Raw genomic sequence first — 19,252 nt, forward strand, 5'->3', positions numbered from 1 at the left:
TCTGAATTATTCTGAAAGTTTCATCCGGCTGCCTAAATTTGCATGGAAGTCTCTTCTAACTTCACCCGGGAATTTCTCACAGATTGTGTCAGAAGCGTCTGCCGGTTTCGTTTGGAAGATTCTTCCCCAAAAGCTGTGTGGTCATTTTTAAAATAAAATATGTTGCACATGGTTTTCGTACAAAAAAAAACTGCTTCTCGGGAAGTCAAACTAGTTTATTGGGAATGGTGGAATGATAATTCTGGTAAATTGCCCGGGCAGGAAACACTAGATGGTGTGATTTCAAGACTTAGGAAGTAAGAATTTGGCCAAATGTTTTCAGAAGATTAATTTAGCTCATGAAAATTAATACTCAATCTCACAAAATCGGTCAAAGAGGTTTCATATTCTGTTGCACTACATGCCTGGAATGAGGAAACTCATCATTAATAATTACGGTCTATCGTGATAAGCAACATTTTATTTACCAGCATTAATTAAGGAAGAGGGATTTAAATCTCCGAGAATATTTAGCTGGAAAATGTCAAAGTTAGAGTCAACTCTCTCCAGAAGCGTTCGTTGTTTTCCCTGATACTCCTGCAAAAAGACATCAATAGACAAGAGTTGAAAAAGGTTGAACAGAAACAGGTTGAATTTTCATCGTCTGGTGTTGTTGTGTTGATCGATATTTAGCACAAAAGGAGCATTGTTGAATGCGGTCTTTTATTTAACTGTTCATCCCAGGTCAAAATAGGTTAATTCTGGCCAACTTCATAGTTGATTCTATTCTGAAACTTATATGAAGTTTGTCAATGAGCGATCGTCGAAGGGATGTAGGACCCACCACATACCATGTTTTCGTACTGGGATTGTCCAGAATCTACCTTTGGATTTACTGGATTATTTGGAATCCCCCCTGGACAGTCATGAATCCCCCTCAATATTAAGTGAAATTCTTCCTGTGATTGTTCGGAATCCTCCCTGGGATAGTTCATATTCCTTCTTTGGTTTTTCCGAAGTTACCTTTGATATTGTTGGGAAACCGAACTGGGATTGTCTGAAATTCCCCCTAGGCTTCTTCGGAATATCTACTGAGACTGTCATAAATCCCTTTTGCGATTGACTGGAACCCTCCTAGAGATTGTACAAAATTCCCCTGTAATAGAACGTCATCGGCATGGCAGTAAATCAAAACAGCTCTGACTATTCCGTAAGGTCACCATAAAAATCTTCCATCGATTTTGAGGGGGCAGCTTGTAGTTCCTTTCATACACGTGCAATTTCCCTTTCATTGCTGAAAGATCTACCCAAGCGCACCGTTTAAAATGTTGTTGCTTTGCTTTGCTTGACAGTATCGGTTGCTTCTTCTTCTTCTTCTTTCTCAAGCGAGTTATTTGTTTGACAGCTCTATATCGGTTGCTATGTGTATTTTATGTTGAGCAACGCGAGTTACTCAGAGTTACTCAAAATTAACTCCGATTTTACTCATGATCAAAAGCTGTCTTGCCCCAAGTTTAAAAGTTTTAAAAATGGTCGAATGCATTCATACATGTTAAGCGGCGCCGGTGGTGTAGTGGTAAGCGTGATTACCTCTCACCCCAGCAGGCCTGGGTTCATTCCCAGTCGGCGCCGCCGGGATGTTCTGAGGCATAACATCTCTGATCACGCCTTCGGAAGGGAAGTAAAGCCGTTGGACCCAGGTTCATGAGTTGATGGGTCGATAGGTAGGGTCCAGGTGTAGGAGCTGCCTCTCTGGCGTCGGTAGAATTGGTGCTCAGCACGGAAAACAAGATCAACGGAAAATAAATCAAAGGAAAAAAAAAATTCATACATGTTTGTGGGTATTTTAGTTGGAAATTCAATATTTTTTCAATGTTGCAGATTCGGCATCGTGGAGTGGCGCGGATTAGTTATAGAGATTTCTGTAACAACCCTGATATTGGCTACACCCGGAAATGTTCTGGGTGACCCCGGGGAAGCGACCAGTATCTGTTTAGATCCCAAATCTATCATGCAATAGATGTGATCACTTAAAAATTCTTTAACATGGTCATATTGTCCCCACACCTGGTTATATTCCGGAATGCGGATACAATTTCTTCGTGGACCCATAACCTTTCGTCTGCTCTTTCTGACGACTCATTTGGAAGCCTTTCCCTAGAATTTAAGAAGGATCTGATCTCACCATGGATGGATAAATTCAGGCTTTTTTTTACAGATCTTCGGTGTTTCAAGACATGAAACTTAACCAATTTTTTAGCTTTTGTAATATCGACACTTTTTTTTAAATTCCAGGTGCACAGATACAGATAGCCTGCCAAACCAGATGTTTCTTAGCGAACTTCGACAGTTTCATATGCTTGAAAATGTCTGCCATCTTTCCCCTTTGTCTGCCATCTTTCCCCTTTTCACTTGCTGTATAAAACGCCTGCCTAAGAAGCTGTTTGAAGTCTGCATTGACGTAGGTTTCGTCGTCCATTACCACGCAATCGAGCTTGGCCGTCTTGTTTTGTTTATTATCGCGGTTTGGAGTCACTGCCTTCTTAGGCTCGGAACCATTTGGCGGATTTTTTTATAACTTTTGGTTAAAATTTGACGATGGAAAGTTATCGATCAACCCTGCTATCCGACCATGGTTATTTCTGACAGACAAGAAATTAAATTTTGACAACCGTGGCTGAGTTCTGCTCGAAAACCGATCGATCGGTAACACAGGGATTTTCGAACATAAGAAAAACTTTCGAAATGTCACTTTTAACCACGAGTAAATTCAACTCGGCAAATGGTTCACAACCTTATAAGAGGGGCCTCATAGCCTAGTAAGTAAAGGCACGGTATTACCAACAGTAGTATTTCGGGTTGGAAATTTTCTCGACTTCCCTTGGCATAGAGTATCATTGTGCTTTTGCCATACAATATACAAATTCATGTATTGGTATTGGCATCGAAAGCTCTCAATTAATAACTGTGGAAGTGCATTTAGAACACTAAGTTGAGAGCACGCAATAAGCTAATATGCGCTAAGCAATAAGCTTGAAATGCGAACAAGAAGAAGAAGGCTGAGTTCTGCTCGAAAACCGATCGATCGGTAACACGGATTTTCGAACATAAGAAATAACTTTCGAAATGTCACTTTCTTCAACCACGAGTTACATTCAACTCGACAAATGGTTCACAGCCTTATAAGGCTGTGAACCATTTGCCGAGTTAAATTTAACTCGTGGTTAAAAATGACATTTCGAAAGTTATTTTCTATGTTCGAAAATCCCTGTGCTGTCGATCGACCGGTTTTCGAGAAGAACTTAGCCAAGGTTGTCAAAATTTAACTTCTTGTCTGTCAGAAGTAACCACGCTCGGATAGCAGGGTTAATCGATAACTTTCCATCTGTCAAATTTTAACCAAAAGTTAAAATAATCCACCAAATGGTTCAGAGCCTAAGTCGACAGTCCGGCTCGTTTTTAGCTCGATGCACGCTTTCTGGCAGTCGACAAACGTTCCCCGAACAGTTTTATTACGTTGGTGACAGTTGATTTTAGCCACTCTTTTAACGATTTCGCTAGCTCGGCGTGCGAGTAGATCGGATTTTCGCGATTTGCATTCAAAATTTTGATGCGTTGCCCCTCTTGTTGCTTGGGCGCCATTTTGATAACTGAAAAGAAAATGTCAAAATGAAAATAGAGGCATCATTCTGCACACACACACACACACACCAACAAAATGAGTTTAGTTCCAAACACGATGCCTCCGGTAAAATGTGTAACGGCAAACATGCAATGTTTGACAAATCATAGCTCAGCCATTTATTGACGAAGTTCAAATTTATTGGCACAACTTGCAACTGCAGACTTTTTAAGATTGATTTGGTATCAATAGATTTAAAATCTATCGATAAAATGCTGAGTAATTGCCGTTACACATTTTACCGGAGGCATCATGTTCGGAGTGTTAAAAGAAGTTTAAGTCGACCAAATATTGATCATAACACCCTTTAGACGGACATGCATCAACGTTTTAGAAGCTATATTTTGGCAAGTTCTGGTAGAGGTGTACCCTTTACTTGATCCCAGCGCTGTTTGTAGGTCAAGCACACGAGTCTTGACTTATCCTGACTTGCAACACGCGCTCGAAAAGCATAAGTCACCCATATTCTTGTTTTCGTTCAAACCGTATTTTCCATACAACGAAAACGAAAATATGGATGACTCTGGCCCCAGAAGACAACAATTCGAATTAATTAGTTGCTCAATATACCTATCTAAATCGCCTAACATTTTTTAAAAAAACCAGTCTTTAAAAAACCACTGAAAATTCTACAATAAGCGTACCTCAAAAAAAATCACCAAGGTTCTTACCGTAGCTGATTAATTCCTTTCTTAAATACATGTCTTCCATATCCTTTCCGCTGTCGGTTAGAAAATCGAATGATACTCAATACAGCAACCTAGTTAGATAGCACAACAAGTAGCAGAAATATTTACGCTAATACACAACTACTTAACAACTTTTTGCGTTTTCCGAAACATCTACCGAAAGATATTCTCTCTACCTACATAAATACCTACTATGAAGCGGAGAGTGCGCGAGTCTAAGCCACGATAAACCGCAGTAAGCAACCTACCTAGTTAAAAACAAAACAACAAATGTGCCATTTGCAACGAAAGCAAACAGAGTACCCCCCCGGAATGCAATCAGTGTGCCTTTTCTGAAACCAAAAACAAAACAAAAACAACTGTGTAGAGTCGAATGAGTTTAGGATTTTTTTTTGTTTGTTTGTTAGTTTTACACTACGAATGTTGAGAGCTATATTATTTATATACAATTACATACATATACAATTTAGCGTGTTAAGGCAATTGTGAATCTCCACCAGCCCCCATTTTATAGCTAACTTGTTCCTTTAATTTACAAAAGGAAGTCGGAAATTAAACCTATTTAATCGAAGGAGATTGTATTTCAGCAAGCAGAGACCAAAGGATAATAACGATTGATTTTACTTAGAGTTATTTATATTTTTTATGTTCATTCGATGTGTACCGTACGCAGTTTATTTCAGAGTCAGCTCAGTGTATACAAATGATTTTCGTTTAGCACCTGTTTAAATTGAACCCTAAGACTAAACAAAACAAAAAAAAAACGCCTTTAGCGTGAGAGACTTTCGACGTTTGCATTAACCGTAATGTTTCGATGATTTGCCTTATGTTGATATTTAAACTGAACACTGTACTATTTATCATTGTTTAGTTTTATTTTTTTTTAATTAAAATTCAACGCGCTTCCTCTCACGTGAAAGCAACACAACACTTCATAAACATTCAGCAACAAATTAAAAGAATAAAAAAAAAAATGAAAAGCACAATTGAAGGCTTAACAAATTATGTGAAAGAATCGAGAATGCGGATTGTACCAAAAAAAAAATCTGATTGTGTAATTTTATCGTAAAATACTTAATTTATATGTACCAACGAAAATGTGAATGCGTGAAGATGGTGATGTTGATGGAAAGTAACGGATGATGATTTATATTGTGTTGAAGGTAAAAGCACTGTAAACAGTTATACGATTTGAGAAGATATCTCAAAAACCCAGATCAAGTCAAGAATGATGCTTTTCCTTGGTTTATATTTTCCTGTGCAAGATATGATAACTTACTGAAATAAAAGTTAATTTTTTCCTGAAATTTAACAGTCAGTTTTTTTTTTCTGAGTGCTAGTGAAATATCACATGAATTTCATTCGATCGACTCAGCGTTGCTTCAACTCAATTTCACTGTAAAAATTGTTTTTCGGAATTATGGAATCATTCAAAGAGGTTGTAAAGTATATGTTTCACGCGTAGCATTGGAAAAGGTCCTTGAAAACAAAAGTTGTTATGCCCAACTATACCCTCGACTATACCATTGAGCAGAGGTCGAAGATATGATCACTATGCTACAGTGGAACTGCCGTAGTTTAGTGCCTAAGCTAGACTCGTTAAAATTTTTACTTCACAATTCTGATTGTGATGTGACCTACTAAATAGGGGCGGAATGAGAAGGATCGAAGAGTGCTGTGCTTGTAGATGGAACCGAAAAATTTTCCACCCGTCAAATTTTTGGATTTAGCGTTGTCCCGGATTTTTTTTTACAGTAAAGTGATATTGGTGACGAACGGATACTTGAGTTTCCTGAATCGAGTTCCACAGTGTGCGGTTTGTGTCAGACGGCCAAGAGGTGTTTCAAGACTAAATTCGGGACATTCCGTGCAAGCTCTACCACAAACCGGACTTCCCCTCTGTTAATCGTTCGAAATGATGCGGAAGTGGACAAGGCACGACTACCGAGAACTGACGCGAAGTTCTACCACGCGAAACCGGGACTTTTCCGAATTTCCGAACCGAAAATAAATAAAACTTGTAGAACAAAAATGTCTGCTCACAAATTCACTTTTATTAGAATAATAAGACGTAGTAGCAATCAAAAAACAAACGATATCGGGTAGACAGGCAAAGTTCCTGTTCTTGAAATGTCTCTCTCTCTCTCTCTCACAGTAATTGTATTGCAGAAAAATCAGTCAGGGATGAACTCAATTCCAAAACCATAAACATCATCCCGGCCTTGAGGCGGATGCCTCAATTAGTAGGAAGGACCACCTACTAGGATTGGTCGCTGGTAGATAGTTTGACCTCTCTTCAGGCTTACGTTACGAACGATGCCGCTACGATCCGGATGAGTAGCAACCACCCGAGCAAGTTCCCAATAGGCAGGTGGCGTGTTCTCGTTCTTCACCAGAACAAGGTCCCCAATCTGCAGGTTGTCCTGGATTTTCTGCCATTTCGTCCGGGGTTGAAGTGTTGAGACGTATTCAGTCCGAAAACGTTCCCAAAACTCTTCGGTAATCTTTCGTAATTGGCGATTCATTGGTACAGATGATAAGTCCGGTTCAGGAACAAGGTTCAATGGTTGGCCGATAATAAAATGTCCGGTTGTCAAAGCCTCGCAGGAATCAACTGAGTTTGAAAGCGCACACAAAGGTCGTGAGTTCAAGCATGCTTCAATCTGGGTTAAGACAGTGGTCAACTCTTCGGAACTCAAAATGTTGGTTCCCAGCACAACGCGCAAGTGTTTTTTCATGCTTTTTACTACTCCTTCCCATGTGCGGGGATGACGGTGTGATGAAATTCCACTGTACTCCCAAACTGCTCACGTATTGGTCTACTTCGGTGTTGAATGCAGCTGACGCCAAAAGCTCCTTTAGCTGGCGGTCGGCACCAACAAAATTTGTGCCATTATCAGACCACAGTTGACTGGGCAAACCACGACGAGCGCAAAAACATTTCAAAGCTGACATGAAAGTTTTTGATGATAGATCGGTAGCCGCCTCCAAGTGCACAGCTTTTGTTGCAAGGCACACAAAAACTGCTATGTAGCATTTAACGGTTTTCACAGATCGCAGTAGGCTGGCCTTTATTGTGACAGGCCCAGCATAGTCCACGCCAACGTTTTCAAATGTTCGACTGGTAACAGGCAAACTACCCATCAATTGGTTTGCTGTTCTAGCTTTCCACCGTGCACAGCGTACGCAGCTATTTACCACAGACTGCACCACTGATTGGCAGTCGATTACCCAGTAGTGTTGGTTCAGTGTCGCGATAAGCAGAGTAGGATCAGCATGCAGATTCTGTAGATGCAACATCGATATCAGCTGTAGTGTAAAACGATGCGACTTGGGAAGTATAACAGGATGCTTCATGTGAAATGGCTGGTCGGAATTTTGTAATCTTCCTCTCACACGCAGTGTTCCATCTCCATCGATGAAAGGGAAAAGCGATTTGAGTTTACTGTTAGAAGGAAGTGGTTGACCTTTTCGAAGATGTTCGATATCGCTTCCAAACTCCTGATGCTGAGCAAAACGGGCCAACTGTAGATTGGCATCATGAACTTCCAATGGCTTCAGTTGTCCTGTAATCTTCTCAGTTCCTCGTAGCTTCCCTAGTGAGTTGACCTTGAATCTGTAGACCCACGCTAGCTCTCGTTGCGAATCCTTTAAAGATGTATTTCGTTTCAGGAGATATTCTTCAACTTTCCAGTCCGATGCAGGTTTGACAGCACTCGATCAGCTGCAACTGGAAACTGCGCACGGGAATCACGGGCAGCTTGTCGTAAGGATTCGATAGCCAGAAATGGCGCACATGAAGTCCCGTACGTAACTGTCAGCAACCGGTAATGTTCAATGGGCTTATCGGCTTCCACTCTCCATACAGTACGCAAGTAATCAACATCGTCTCTGTGTATCCATATCTGTCGATACATTTTTTCCGCATCCGCAATAAAGGCGAAAGCGTAGCTATGAAAACGGGTGAGGACGACAGGCTAGTCCTCGGTGACCTTCGGTCCAGTTAACAGTTTCTCGTTCAAAGAAATTCCGGATGACGATTGACATGAGCCGTCAAACACGACTCGCAATTTGGTTGTGACACTGTCTTGCCGCATGACACCGTGATGTGGAAGGTAGAAACTTTTCTCTGGCGCAACGTTAACCTCGTCGTCTGGAATCCTCTCCATGTGACCAAGATTAAGGTACTCGGTCATGAACTCACCTCACCATGAAGCCTGGATCTCGAACGAATCTCCTTTTCATCGCCTTCAACCGCTGGATTGCTGCTGGCATCGATTCACCTAATGCGGGTTTGCTTTCGTCGAACGGTAAATGCACTGTAAATCTACCAGTTTCATCTCGTCCATGTCCATGCTGAGACTGATGATGGCCGTGTTGCAATTCACCTCGCTGGCGTCGAAAACTTGACCGGCAACAATCCATCCAAAAGTTGAGTTGATCGCCACTGGAAGTCCCGATACATCTTTTACCTTGCCATCTTCTAAAATAGCCAAGAAAACATCACGTTGACCACCGAATTGTAGCAAAAGCGAGAAGAAATTTCCAGATCAACAACTCCTCTGGTGGTTTCCGATGAGCAGCTTGCGATTCCGGTGACAATCAGATTAGCGTTGCTTCGCTGCAATCCGAGATTGATCACGCAATCCTCCGTGATAAGTGATGCTTGTGAACCGCTATCAATCATCACTCGTACTCCTGGCACTGACCATCAATTCGCTTCACTCGTACTAATGCCGTTGGTAGTAGGCCGATGACAACCGAAGAACAGTTGTTTTTGACGTTAGTCGTGCAGGACACCGCTGGCTTGATGTCGACTGCTGCAGAACTTTGCGGCTGCTGTGGGAAGGCGAAGACGAAACTTGCTTTTCTGACGGCGGGGTCGATGTTAGCTCATTTTTGTCTGCCGTATCATAGAGGTAACTCTAAGACTAGAAGGTCCCGAAATAACGTGCTCAACTTTTTGGCTCAGCTCTGGTACTATCTACGGTCCCAAGCTAATCGATTCACCCCTCGAAACATAGGAAAAACCAATCACCCCTCATTTTATCTGTCAAACTTTCATAGCGACTCAAAACAAACATTGCGTAGTACTAGAATTTCGACTAGAATGGGATACGTTAATCGTTTGCTTGGGACCAATAGGCTAGTCAAGTAGTGAGCCAATTTAAAATCGTTAGTTTCGTATTGATTGTTGATCGTATGGTGACGTTGTTGACAGTGTGGTGTGCGGCATACCGACTTCGACGGACTAGGATTTGGCGCAATGGTTTGGTCTCAGACAATTGAAAAATAGTTTCGCTTGCTGCACTCGTTCGCGCCTTTCGTTGACAGAAGATTCCTTGAAGAGGGTGCACTCATAAATCCTGTGGCTTTCCGCGCAAACCGGACACGACTGCTGTTGAACCATAGAGGTAACTGTAAGACCAGAAGGTCCCGAAGAAACGAGCTCAACTTTTTGGCTCAGCTCTGGTACTATCTTCGGCTCAAGCTAATCGATTCGCCCCTCGAAACATAGGAAAATCCACTAACCCCTCATTTTATCTGTCAAACTTTCATAGCGAATCAAAACAAACATAGTGTAGTACTGGACTTTATACTAGAATGGGGCACGTTAGTCGATTTGATTGGGACCAATAGGCTAGTCAAGTAGTGAGCCAATTTAAAATCGTTAGTTTAGTATTGATAGTTGGTTGAACTGCATTGAATGCCTTGATTTCCTTTTTTGCAGTGAGTTGCATGCGGTCATCTCTATGAGGTTCCTTTCTGCCGTACTCTGAGGGTTTTCCACCGAATGCTGCACATGTCTCCAACGCTTCACACTTCATTTTAAGATGCATGAGAAGATCGACGAACGTTGGGTCGTCATTATACACAATATGCTGTGCCCACTGCGACCGAAGACCATCATCAAGCTTCTTCAGTACGATGTGATTCAACCAAGGATCTCTCGTTTCGCAAGTTGGCCCCAGGGCACAGAGTTGACGAATTACCTCGTCGGACGTTGACACTAACTTTCGTAAGCTTGCAAGATTCAAAGGCCTTATTGCCGGTTGGTCGCAGAACTCCTGAACCAGAGCGGCAACTTTCGGTAATGGATTCGTTTTGATAACTTTGCTTCATATAGGTTACGACTAAGCTGAACAATTGAGATGTCGGACAACAGTAACCTCAAACGGTTCTTGGAACGTGAATTCGCACGTGTGAATGGAAAAATAGAGAAAGGTAATTTACACTGCCGGACAAAAGATTGATGCTACACCTAAAAAACATAAGAAAGTTTTTGTCCTTATTTCGAACCCCATAAGTGCATACAATTCTATTCACCTCTCTTTCCTTCTGCTGTAATTTTTATGCATTTTACCCAATTCGATCTGTTTAGATCTAGCTATCTGTCAAAAACCACGTGGTGAATGCAGGCGAATGCACTTTAGTGTCAAAGTGACATTAGTTTGACGTTGCAAATGCGTTGCGATTAGCAAATGGCATTCGCTTATTGCAATGTAAACATGTTGCAATGAACGAATGATGACTGTATTATTCAGTCCGCATCGTGCTCTCTTGCCGTGCGGATCTATTTGCTTTTTGCTTAAGGAAGTGTTACTACTACCTAAAGCTACAACAAATTTAAACAGCACTTTTCAGTGCTCAACCTGTACAAATTTTCTACCTTGTTCAACTCCTCTTATTCCTCTTCGATCCTTGTTTGGACCCTACCCGAGGTAATCCTTCTTGGATATCGATTTGGAAAATTCCTCTTCGATCCTTCAGATTCTTATAGTAATCTGCTTGGAAGTCGATTTGGATAATCGCATAATCGCACTTTTCAGTGCTCAACCTGTAAAAATTTTCTACCTTGTTCAACTCCTCTTATTCCTCTTCGATCCTTGTTTGGACCCTACCCGAGGTAATCCTTCTTGGATATCGATTTGGAAAATTCCTCTTCGATCCTTCAGATTCTTATAGTAATCTGCTTGGAAGTCGATTTGGATAAAAAATTTACTGCCGCCATGGCGCCTAAACGCAAAAGAAAGGGGCAAACTCTTGACCCCCCTTCTGAAGAAATTAATTTGAGTAATCAATTTGATTTGCTCACGGATGATGAGAATGATCCATCATCCAAGAAAAATTCTAGTAAACTTTCCCGGCTTAATGCCAAGAAGGAAAAGATTCCCCCTATTGTGATAACCACTACCGATTTCCATGCTCTTCGCATGGAACTTTTGAATTTCGTGAAAGTTAAGTTTTCACTACAAATTGGACGTCGGGGTGAATGCCGTGTATTGGCTGAAACCTTGGATGGATTTAAATGTCTTCTCAAGTATCTTACTGAGAAGAAGCACAAATTTTTTACTTACGACACCAAAACTGAACGTGTGTTCAAGGTTGTCATGAAAGGACTGCCCAGTGGTGAATCCCTGGATCAGATCAAAGATGAACTGGTAAAATTACTTGGAGTTGTGCCACTCCAAGTAATCAAAATGAAAATGAAATCCCGTCCTGGCGATTCGCGCAACGGGATTTCTAATGATTTTTATTTAGTTCACTTCAAGTCTAGTGAACTAAACAACCTTAAGGCCTTAGAAAAAGCTAGCCTTATGCTCCATGTCCGAGTGAAGTGGGAACACTTCAGGAAGACTGGAGGAAATTTCCAAAACCTCACTCAGTGCCGTAAGTGCCAGGGATGGGGTCACGGAACTAAAAATTGCTACATGCCAGCTAAATGCATGAATTGTGGTGATTCCTCTCACGCAAAGGACGACTGTCCTGTGAAGGAAGATCCTAAGAAATTTAAATGTTCAAATTGTGGTGAAAACCACAAATCCAATTTTTGGGAATGTAAGACTCGCAAAGCGATCCTACAATCTCGTTCTAACCGACAGGTAGGAAACGCTCCACGTTTCCGACCAGGTACAAATTCCTCTGCTGTTAACAACGGTCAGCGAGGAACAAATTCTACATTCGTACCCGGAGGTACAAATATCACCCCTGCTTCAAATGTTTCATCTGTACCTACTCCCCTCGCTGCTAACAATGTTCAGCGAGTTAATGGAGCTACCTATGCTGCTATTGCAGCGGGTAGAAATCAAAATACTAACCAACGTTCTAACGGAAATTTTGACAATTTTGACTTAGGAAGCATTACTGCCCCCAAAATGGAATTTTTACAGAATTCATTAATTGACATGATTTCTGATATGCTTAAATCTAACTCCATGTTTGATGCTATTCAAACTGGAGTAAAATTTGCTAATAATATTGTCATGACTTTAAAATTCAGTAATGGATTTTAAAGCATTAAACATTTTAAATTGGAATGCTCGATCTCTTAAAGATAATGAAGACGAGCTATTTAATTTTTTGAGAGTTCATAACGTGCATATTGCCGTTATAACTGAAACGTTCCTTAAACCTGACCATAAGGTTAAGAAGGACGCAAATTACTTGATTTATAGAAATGATCGTCTTGATGGACCCTGTGGAGGCGTTGCCATCATTATTCATAGACGAATCAAGCATAAAATTCTTTCTTCATTTGAAACCAAAGTTTTTGAAACTTTGGGAGTTTCTGTTGAAACAAAATTTGGACAACTTACGTTTATAGCTGCCTATTTGCCATTCCAATGCGTAGGCCAGCAAAAGAATTTTCTCAAGGGTGACCTCCAGAAACTTACCCGTCATAGGTCTAAATTCTTCATTATTGGTGATTTTAATGCAAAACACCGCTCATGGAATAATGCTCAAAGCAATTCCAATGGTAATATTCTGTTTGATGATTGTTCTGCAGGTTATTACACTATTCAATATCCAAACAGCCCAACATGCTTTTCTTCTGCAAGAAATCCCTCAACTATTGATTTGGTCTTAACTGATTCATGTCATCTTTGTAGCCAATTGGTTACCCATGCTGACTTCGGTTCTGATCACCTTCCAGTAACTTTTGAAATATCCCAAGAAATAATTTCCAATCCCAACAGCTTTACTTTCAATTACCATAGGGCTGATTGGGAGCAATATCGAACATTTATGGAATATAACTTCGATCCAAACATTCCTTTGCAAACCAAAGATGAAATTAATTATGCTCTTGAATCTCTGACTACTTCTATAGTTGAAGCAAGAGCTGCCTCAGTACCAAAATGCGAGGTTAAATTCGATTCAATTATAATAGACGATGATCTTCAGCTCTTGATCCGTCTTAAAAATGTCCGTAGGAGACAATTTCAAAGAACACGCGATCCTGCCATGAAAGTTATCTGGCGGGATTTGCAAAAACAAATTAAAAAGCGATTCTCTGCCCTGAGGAACAAAACTTTTGAAAATAATGTTTCTAAATTAGACCCGAGTTCCAAACCCTTTTGGAAACTCACAAAAATTTTGAAAAAACCTCAAAAGCCAATTCCAGCGCTTAAAGAAGGTGGTAAAATTTTGATCACAAATTTGGAAAAAGCTCAGAAACTTGCTAAGCAATTCGAGAGTTCCCATAATTTCAGTTTGGGTCTTACTAGTCCTATTGAGAATCAGGTTGCTCGGGATTTTCGGAATATTTTCTCTCGGGAAAATATTTTTGATGATTCCTGGGGGACTGATTTGGAAGAAGTAAGGTCTATAACTAAAAAATTTCAAAATATGAAAGCTCCAGGTGATGATGGAATTTTCTATATCCTCATCAAAAAACTCCCAGAGAGTACCTTGTCTTTCCTGGTAAAATTATTTAACAGATGTTTCCATTTGGCATACTTTCCTGATAAATGGAAAAATGCAAAAGTTGTTCCAATTTTGAAGCCGGATAAAAATCCAGCTGAAGCTTCTAGCTACCGTCCAATAAGTTTGCTTTCTTCAATAAGTAAACTTTTTGAAAAAATAATTTTGAATAGAATGATGCTTCACATCAATACGAACTCAATTTTTGCAGATGAGCAGTTTGGATTTCGCCATGGGCATTCAACTACTCATCAACTCTTGAGAGTTACCAATTTAATTCGTTCAAACAAATCTGAAGGCCACTCAACAGGAGTTGCTCTTCTAGACATAGAAAAAGCATTCGACAGTGTTTGGCATGAAGGTTTGATTGCTAAATTGAAAAAGTTTAATTTTCCACTTTACATTATGAAATTAGTTCAAAATTATTTAACTGACAGAACTCTGCAGGTAAATTATCAAAATTCCAAATCTAATCGACTACCTGTTAGAGCAGGAGTTCCTCAGGGTAGCATTCTTGGGCCTATATTATATAACATTTTCACTTCGGACCTCCCTGATTTGCCTCAGGGTTGCCACAAATCTTTGTTCGCTGATGACACAGGCATTTCCGCTAAAGGAAGAAGTCTTCGTGTTATTTGCAGCAGATTGCAGAAAAGTTTAGATATTTTCTCTTCTTATTTACAAAAATGGAAGATTTCTCCCAACGCTTCCAAAACTCAACTTATAATATTTCCACATAAGCCTAGAGCTTCGTTTTTGAAACCTAGTAGTAGTCACATAGTCACTATGAACGGAGTTCCAATTTCCTGGTCAAACCAAGTGAAATATCTTGGATTAATACTTGACCAAAAATTAACTTTTAAAGATCACATTGAGGGCATTCAAGCCAAATGTAACAAATATATTAAATGTTTGTATCCTCTTATAAACAGGAAATCCAAACTTTGCCTGACGAATAAACTTCTAATATTTAAACAAGTTTTTAGACCGGCCATGCTTTACGCTGTGCCAATATGGTCTAGTTGCTGCACTACCAGGAAAAAAGCACTTCAAAGGATTCAGAACAAAATTCTGAAAATGATTTTGAAGTTGCCTCCCTGGTACAGTACAACCGAAGTACATAGAATTTCGAATGTTGAGACTTTAGCACAAATGTCCAACAAAATAATTAATAATTTCAGGCAAAAGTCGTTGCAATCCTCAATTGCAACGATTAATTCCCTTTATACTTAGATAAGATTAGTTTTAGTTTTTAGTTTTAAGATATCAATTGTTATACTGACATGCAGGTTAAAAAACCTGTTTAAAATACTGAATTGCCAAGACATGAACAATGTAAAAACACTTAGATATATATCATAACAATTAAGGCTGGTACGTTACTGTAGTAACTGGAGCACCTAGGTTAAAATGAAATGTAATTTATTTTGAATTTGGAACAAATAAAGAGTTAAAAAAAAAAAAAAAAAAAAAAATGACTGTATTATGCAAACGGTGTATATTTAAATTTCTCTGAATGTTGTGGCTTTCTCAGTCTAGGGAAATCCAAACGGCAAATTTAACCGTTTTAATTTACCTAGACTGAGAAAGCCACAACATTCAGCTAAACTCATTACCAGTCGCACCCCCCAGAGAATTTAAATTTCTCTTTGTAATTACTCATCTGAAAGAGTTAATTTTAATTGAGGGGGTTAGAAGCAAAGGGGTGTAAGTGACAAAAACCTAGATTTGAGAAAAAGGTCTTTTAAGTTATGCCAGTTTCTTATCTTCCCATACAAAATGTATGAAATTTCAAAAATTAAACCAGTTTTCTCAGAATTATGATAATTTATTCTGTTTAACTTAAAAATCTTACAAAAATACTGGCACAAAGCTTAAACTCTGAAGATTTTTGTAGTGTGGTTAACTCAAATTTGACCAAAATGTCACTTACACCCCTTTGCGTTTGGGCCCCTCAATTTTAATTAAGCTGTGAAATATGTTATTATTTCCTTACAGTTGAACAGCAAAATCGAAACATCCTTGCCCATTTTCGGACTACAAGGGAATTATTGACGAACTATGGAAACGAACTCAAAGAGCTCAGAGAATTAAAAAGAACTTTTCCTCTCGATACCCTTGAAGAAATCCAAGATACGATGGTAAAATTTGCTGACCCGCAACATGACTTCAGTATCAAACGAGAAATCGCGTACGCATTAAGCAATGCTGCCAACGACGACTGGCTTCGTGTCATCATTGCGGATAAGGCGATAAACGAATACCGACGATCTGACGAAATAAGGAACCTGAACTTTATTCGGCATATCATCAGTAAGTATAAATATCCAAGGTAACGAACATTACACTAAAAATTATATTGTTTTCTAGATAATATCACCCTAACACCTGAGAAAATTTTCACGGGATTGGTGGCAGCTGCAAAAGGAAGGATTTATGCGAAACAGCGTAGGGACGCTAAGAAGCGACCTCATTCCGAGGGCTCGAAAGAAAACACGAAGCCATCCAACCAGCAGCCGGGATGTAGTCAGACGAAGACTAATAGCGAATTTGTTTATTATCGGGGTTGGAACCAGTTCCAACCCAGTGTGAAACCGAACTTTTTGTCAGTGCGAACCTGAACCTGAGGTAGGTTTTAAAAACAAACGATCAAGCTGACGTTTGTCGGAAAACAAGCAGAGCCGATCTTGATACCCGATCCAGGTTGGAACTGAATAATAAACAAATTCGCTATAAGAAGCGATCTCCTCTTTTCGAGGGCTCAGAAGAAAACAAGATGAAGTCATCCCAGCAACCGGGATGCAGCCAGTCACAGGCAAAAAAGCAAGCTCCACACTTCGCGGGTTCGAAGAAGAACTCGGTGATTACATCTGATCAGCCCAATCAACAGCCTGGAGGCAGTCCGAAGAAATCCAAACCGCAAGAAACATCCTTTGAATCCCGTACATCATCGACTCCTGAGAACAGTAGCCGCAGGAGTTCTGATGATTGTTCTCAATCTGATATTGAGTCGCCAGAGTTTTCCCCGATAAGATCTCAGTAGCTATCGACTACCGTAAGGAACAGCAGGTGCATGTTTCGTCCGAGAGTTCTTCTTTATTCCGTGTTTACATTATTTTCAAGAATTAAGATTAAGAATTAAGGTATTAATAATATACTGTAAGTATAAACTGCGATTATACTATCTGTAAGGAAAACACAAACAAACCTATTTAATAGCTCTTGATCAACTGATTTCGTCGGATTCCATAGGTATTTTGATTTCTTTCTATACTGATTAATCGATAGATTTAGTGGTTTAAAATCAACCGATTTCGTCGACTTTCATTCGTTGTTCGTTTTTGTATGCCGATTAATAAAGCTGTTTAATAGCTCTGCGTCGGACGATTGCTTTGAAATTTACTCATTCTCTGATTCTTTTTGTCTACCAATCAGAGTATTTAGTAGCAACAAATCAGCCGATGTTGTCTGTTTCAGTTTATTTTAAAGCTTTGTTTGCCTACTAATCAGTCGATTTAGTAGTCCTTTATCATCCGATTTGATAGGTTTCTGTCGATTTTTACCATAAATTTTATCCATCGATTATTCACCCTACCAAATCGCTTTCAATCTATCGACTTGGTGAGCCAATTTAGTATACTGTAAAATCAGTCAACCCCTGTGTTAGGCTCCCATAAGCGTCGGTGCAACAATCGACCGATTCGTCGGAAATAAAATCGGTCGATCATGCCGACGAAACCCGACGAAGTTGAGGGAAAAATCGGTGGGATGTTTTATCGGGTAACCTCTGAGTATCGAAGTCAACATTTGTTTTTCTTCATTCGTGGCTGGATGTTCATTATTGCCTCTGTTGTTGTCAACATTTATATTAATCTTCATCTTGGTGGGAATGATTTTGTGGATCAAATGCAAAATGATTATTTTCATTTACACAAATATAACGCTGAAGAACGTGTCGTTTAGGTTTTTACACAGATCGATGGTAAATTATTGCCTCATGCTGAATTGATGATAATGGGCCTTATTACGGGTATCACTTCACGGTGAAAACGAAGTGAAGTGACCGGTTGTCACTCACGGTGAAGTGATTGCCGCGTAAATCAAATGGGAATCACTTCACCGTGAGTGACAAGTTGTCACTTCACCGTGAAGTGACATCGGTAATAAGGGCCAATATCTAGGTTTTAGGCTCTGAGGTGGACAATATTCAAAATAATCATTTTGCTCGCAATTAATTTGATTATTTTGCTTTCGAGGATCGCTCCTGATTTTGACAATTTCGGGTTGGATAATCAAGCACTTGTGACAATCAAGAAACGCGTATTCGTTGATGTATAATGAACTCATTAGTTCGTTTCACTCGAACAGCAAGGATTTTCAAAACAAACGCAATTTATCTACACTGAGTTGAAGCGCGAGATGGAAAATGACAGGTGGGCAGGAACTCACGGACTCCCAGTGCTGGTGAGTTCTTTGCCGTAATGTTCACGAAAAGTTCACTATTTTGCCATACAGAAATTCAAAACAACCATTTTTTGGCGAATTTGGACTGTTTTTGACCTGTTTCATATGACCGGAAGGTGTAGGCTGGTCACAAATGCCGTGCCAAACTGATTTCCTACGCAATTAATCAACCTTTGATGTGAATTTCGCTAATAAACACGAGGAGCATTTCTTATAGCAAACTTGCCATAACAAAATGGGCATGGTTCATTTTAGTAAACAAACTAACCCTTTTTCCGACCGTGTCACCTCTCCTCTATTACTCCTTGTTTGTGATGGTAAATGATAAAAACAGACACTGGTGTTAATTAATTCTGATGTCGACATCAAAGGAGCCTGACATTCTTGATCGGGATTTAATCCGAGGATAATACCGAAAGCACTTCGAAAGAATGAAACATTTATTTTTCGCATCATTAAAGAGGTAAAAAGGAACCATGCATGAATGATCCGTTCAATATCAGAGCTTAGACGCATCGTCCGGACTCCAAAAGTGACCAGCCACATTTGACATGAAATTAAAGGTAAAGTATGTAGTATATCTGGAATATACTGATATCAAAAAATCATGCAAGCATTCAATCGTTAAGACCATTTTTAAAAGTGACAGTTATTCCGAATCACCCAGTATATGTTGACTCTCGAGAAGTTGAAGGTCGATTTCATCACTTTTGTTAAATTTTCCAATTGATAT

At 39.8% G+C, this 19,252-nt stretch overlaps 1 protein-coding gene across 1 annotated transcript; it reads left to right on the forward strand.

Moving 5' to 3' along the window:
• Positions 1-10,502: 10,502 nt before the first annotated feature.
• Positions 10,503-16,676, forward strand: LOC135716245 (uncharacterized). Its single transcript, XM_065238931.1, has 3 exons — positions 10,503-10,575; positions 16,054-16,368; positions 16,426-16,676. The coding sequence occupies exons 1-3, from the start codon at positions 10,503-10,505 to the stop codon at positions 16,674-16,676; spliced, it is 639 nt and encodes a 212-aa protein (XP_065095003.1).
• The last annotated feature ends 2,576 nt before the right edge of the window (positions 16,677-19,252 follow it).

This window comes from Ochlerotatus camptorhynchus, unplaced genomic scaffold (genome assembly GCF_037179485.1).
Source record: "Ochlerotatus camptorhynchus isolate MF236.1 unplaced genomic scaffold, CSIRO-AGI_Acam_v1.1 ptg000046l, whole genome shotgun sequence".
NCBI classification, from domain to species: domain Eukaryota; kingdom Metazoa; phylum Arthropoda; class Insecta; order Diptera; family Culicidae; genus Ochlerotatus; species Ochlerotatus camptorhynchus.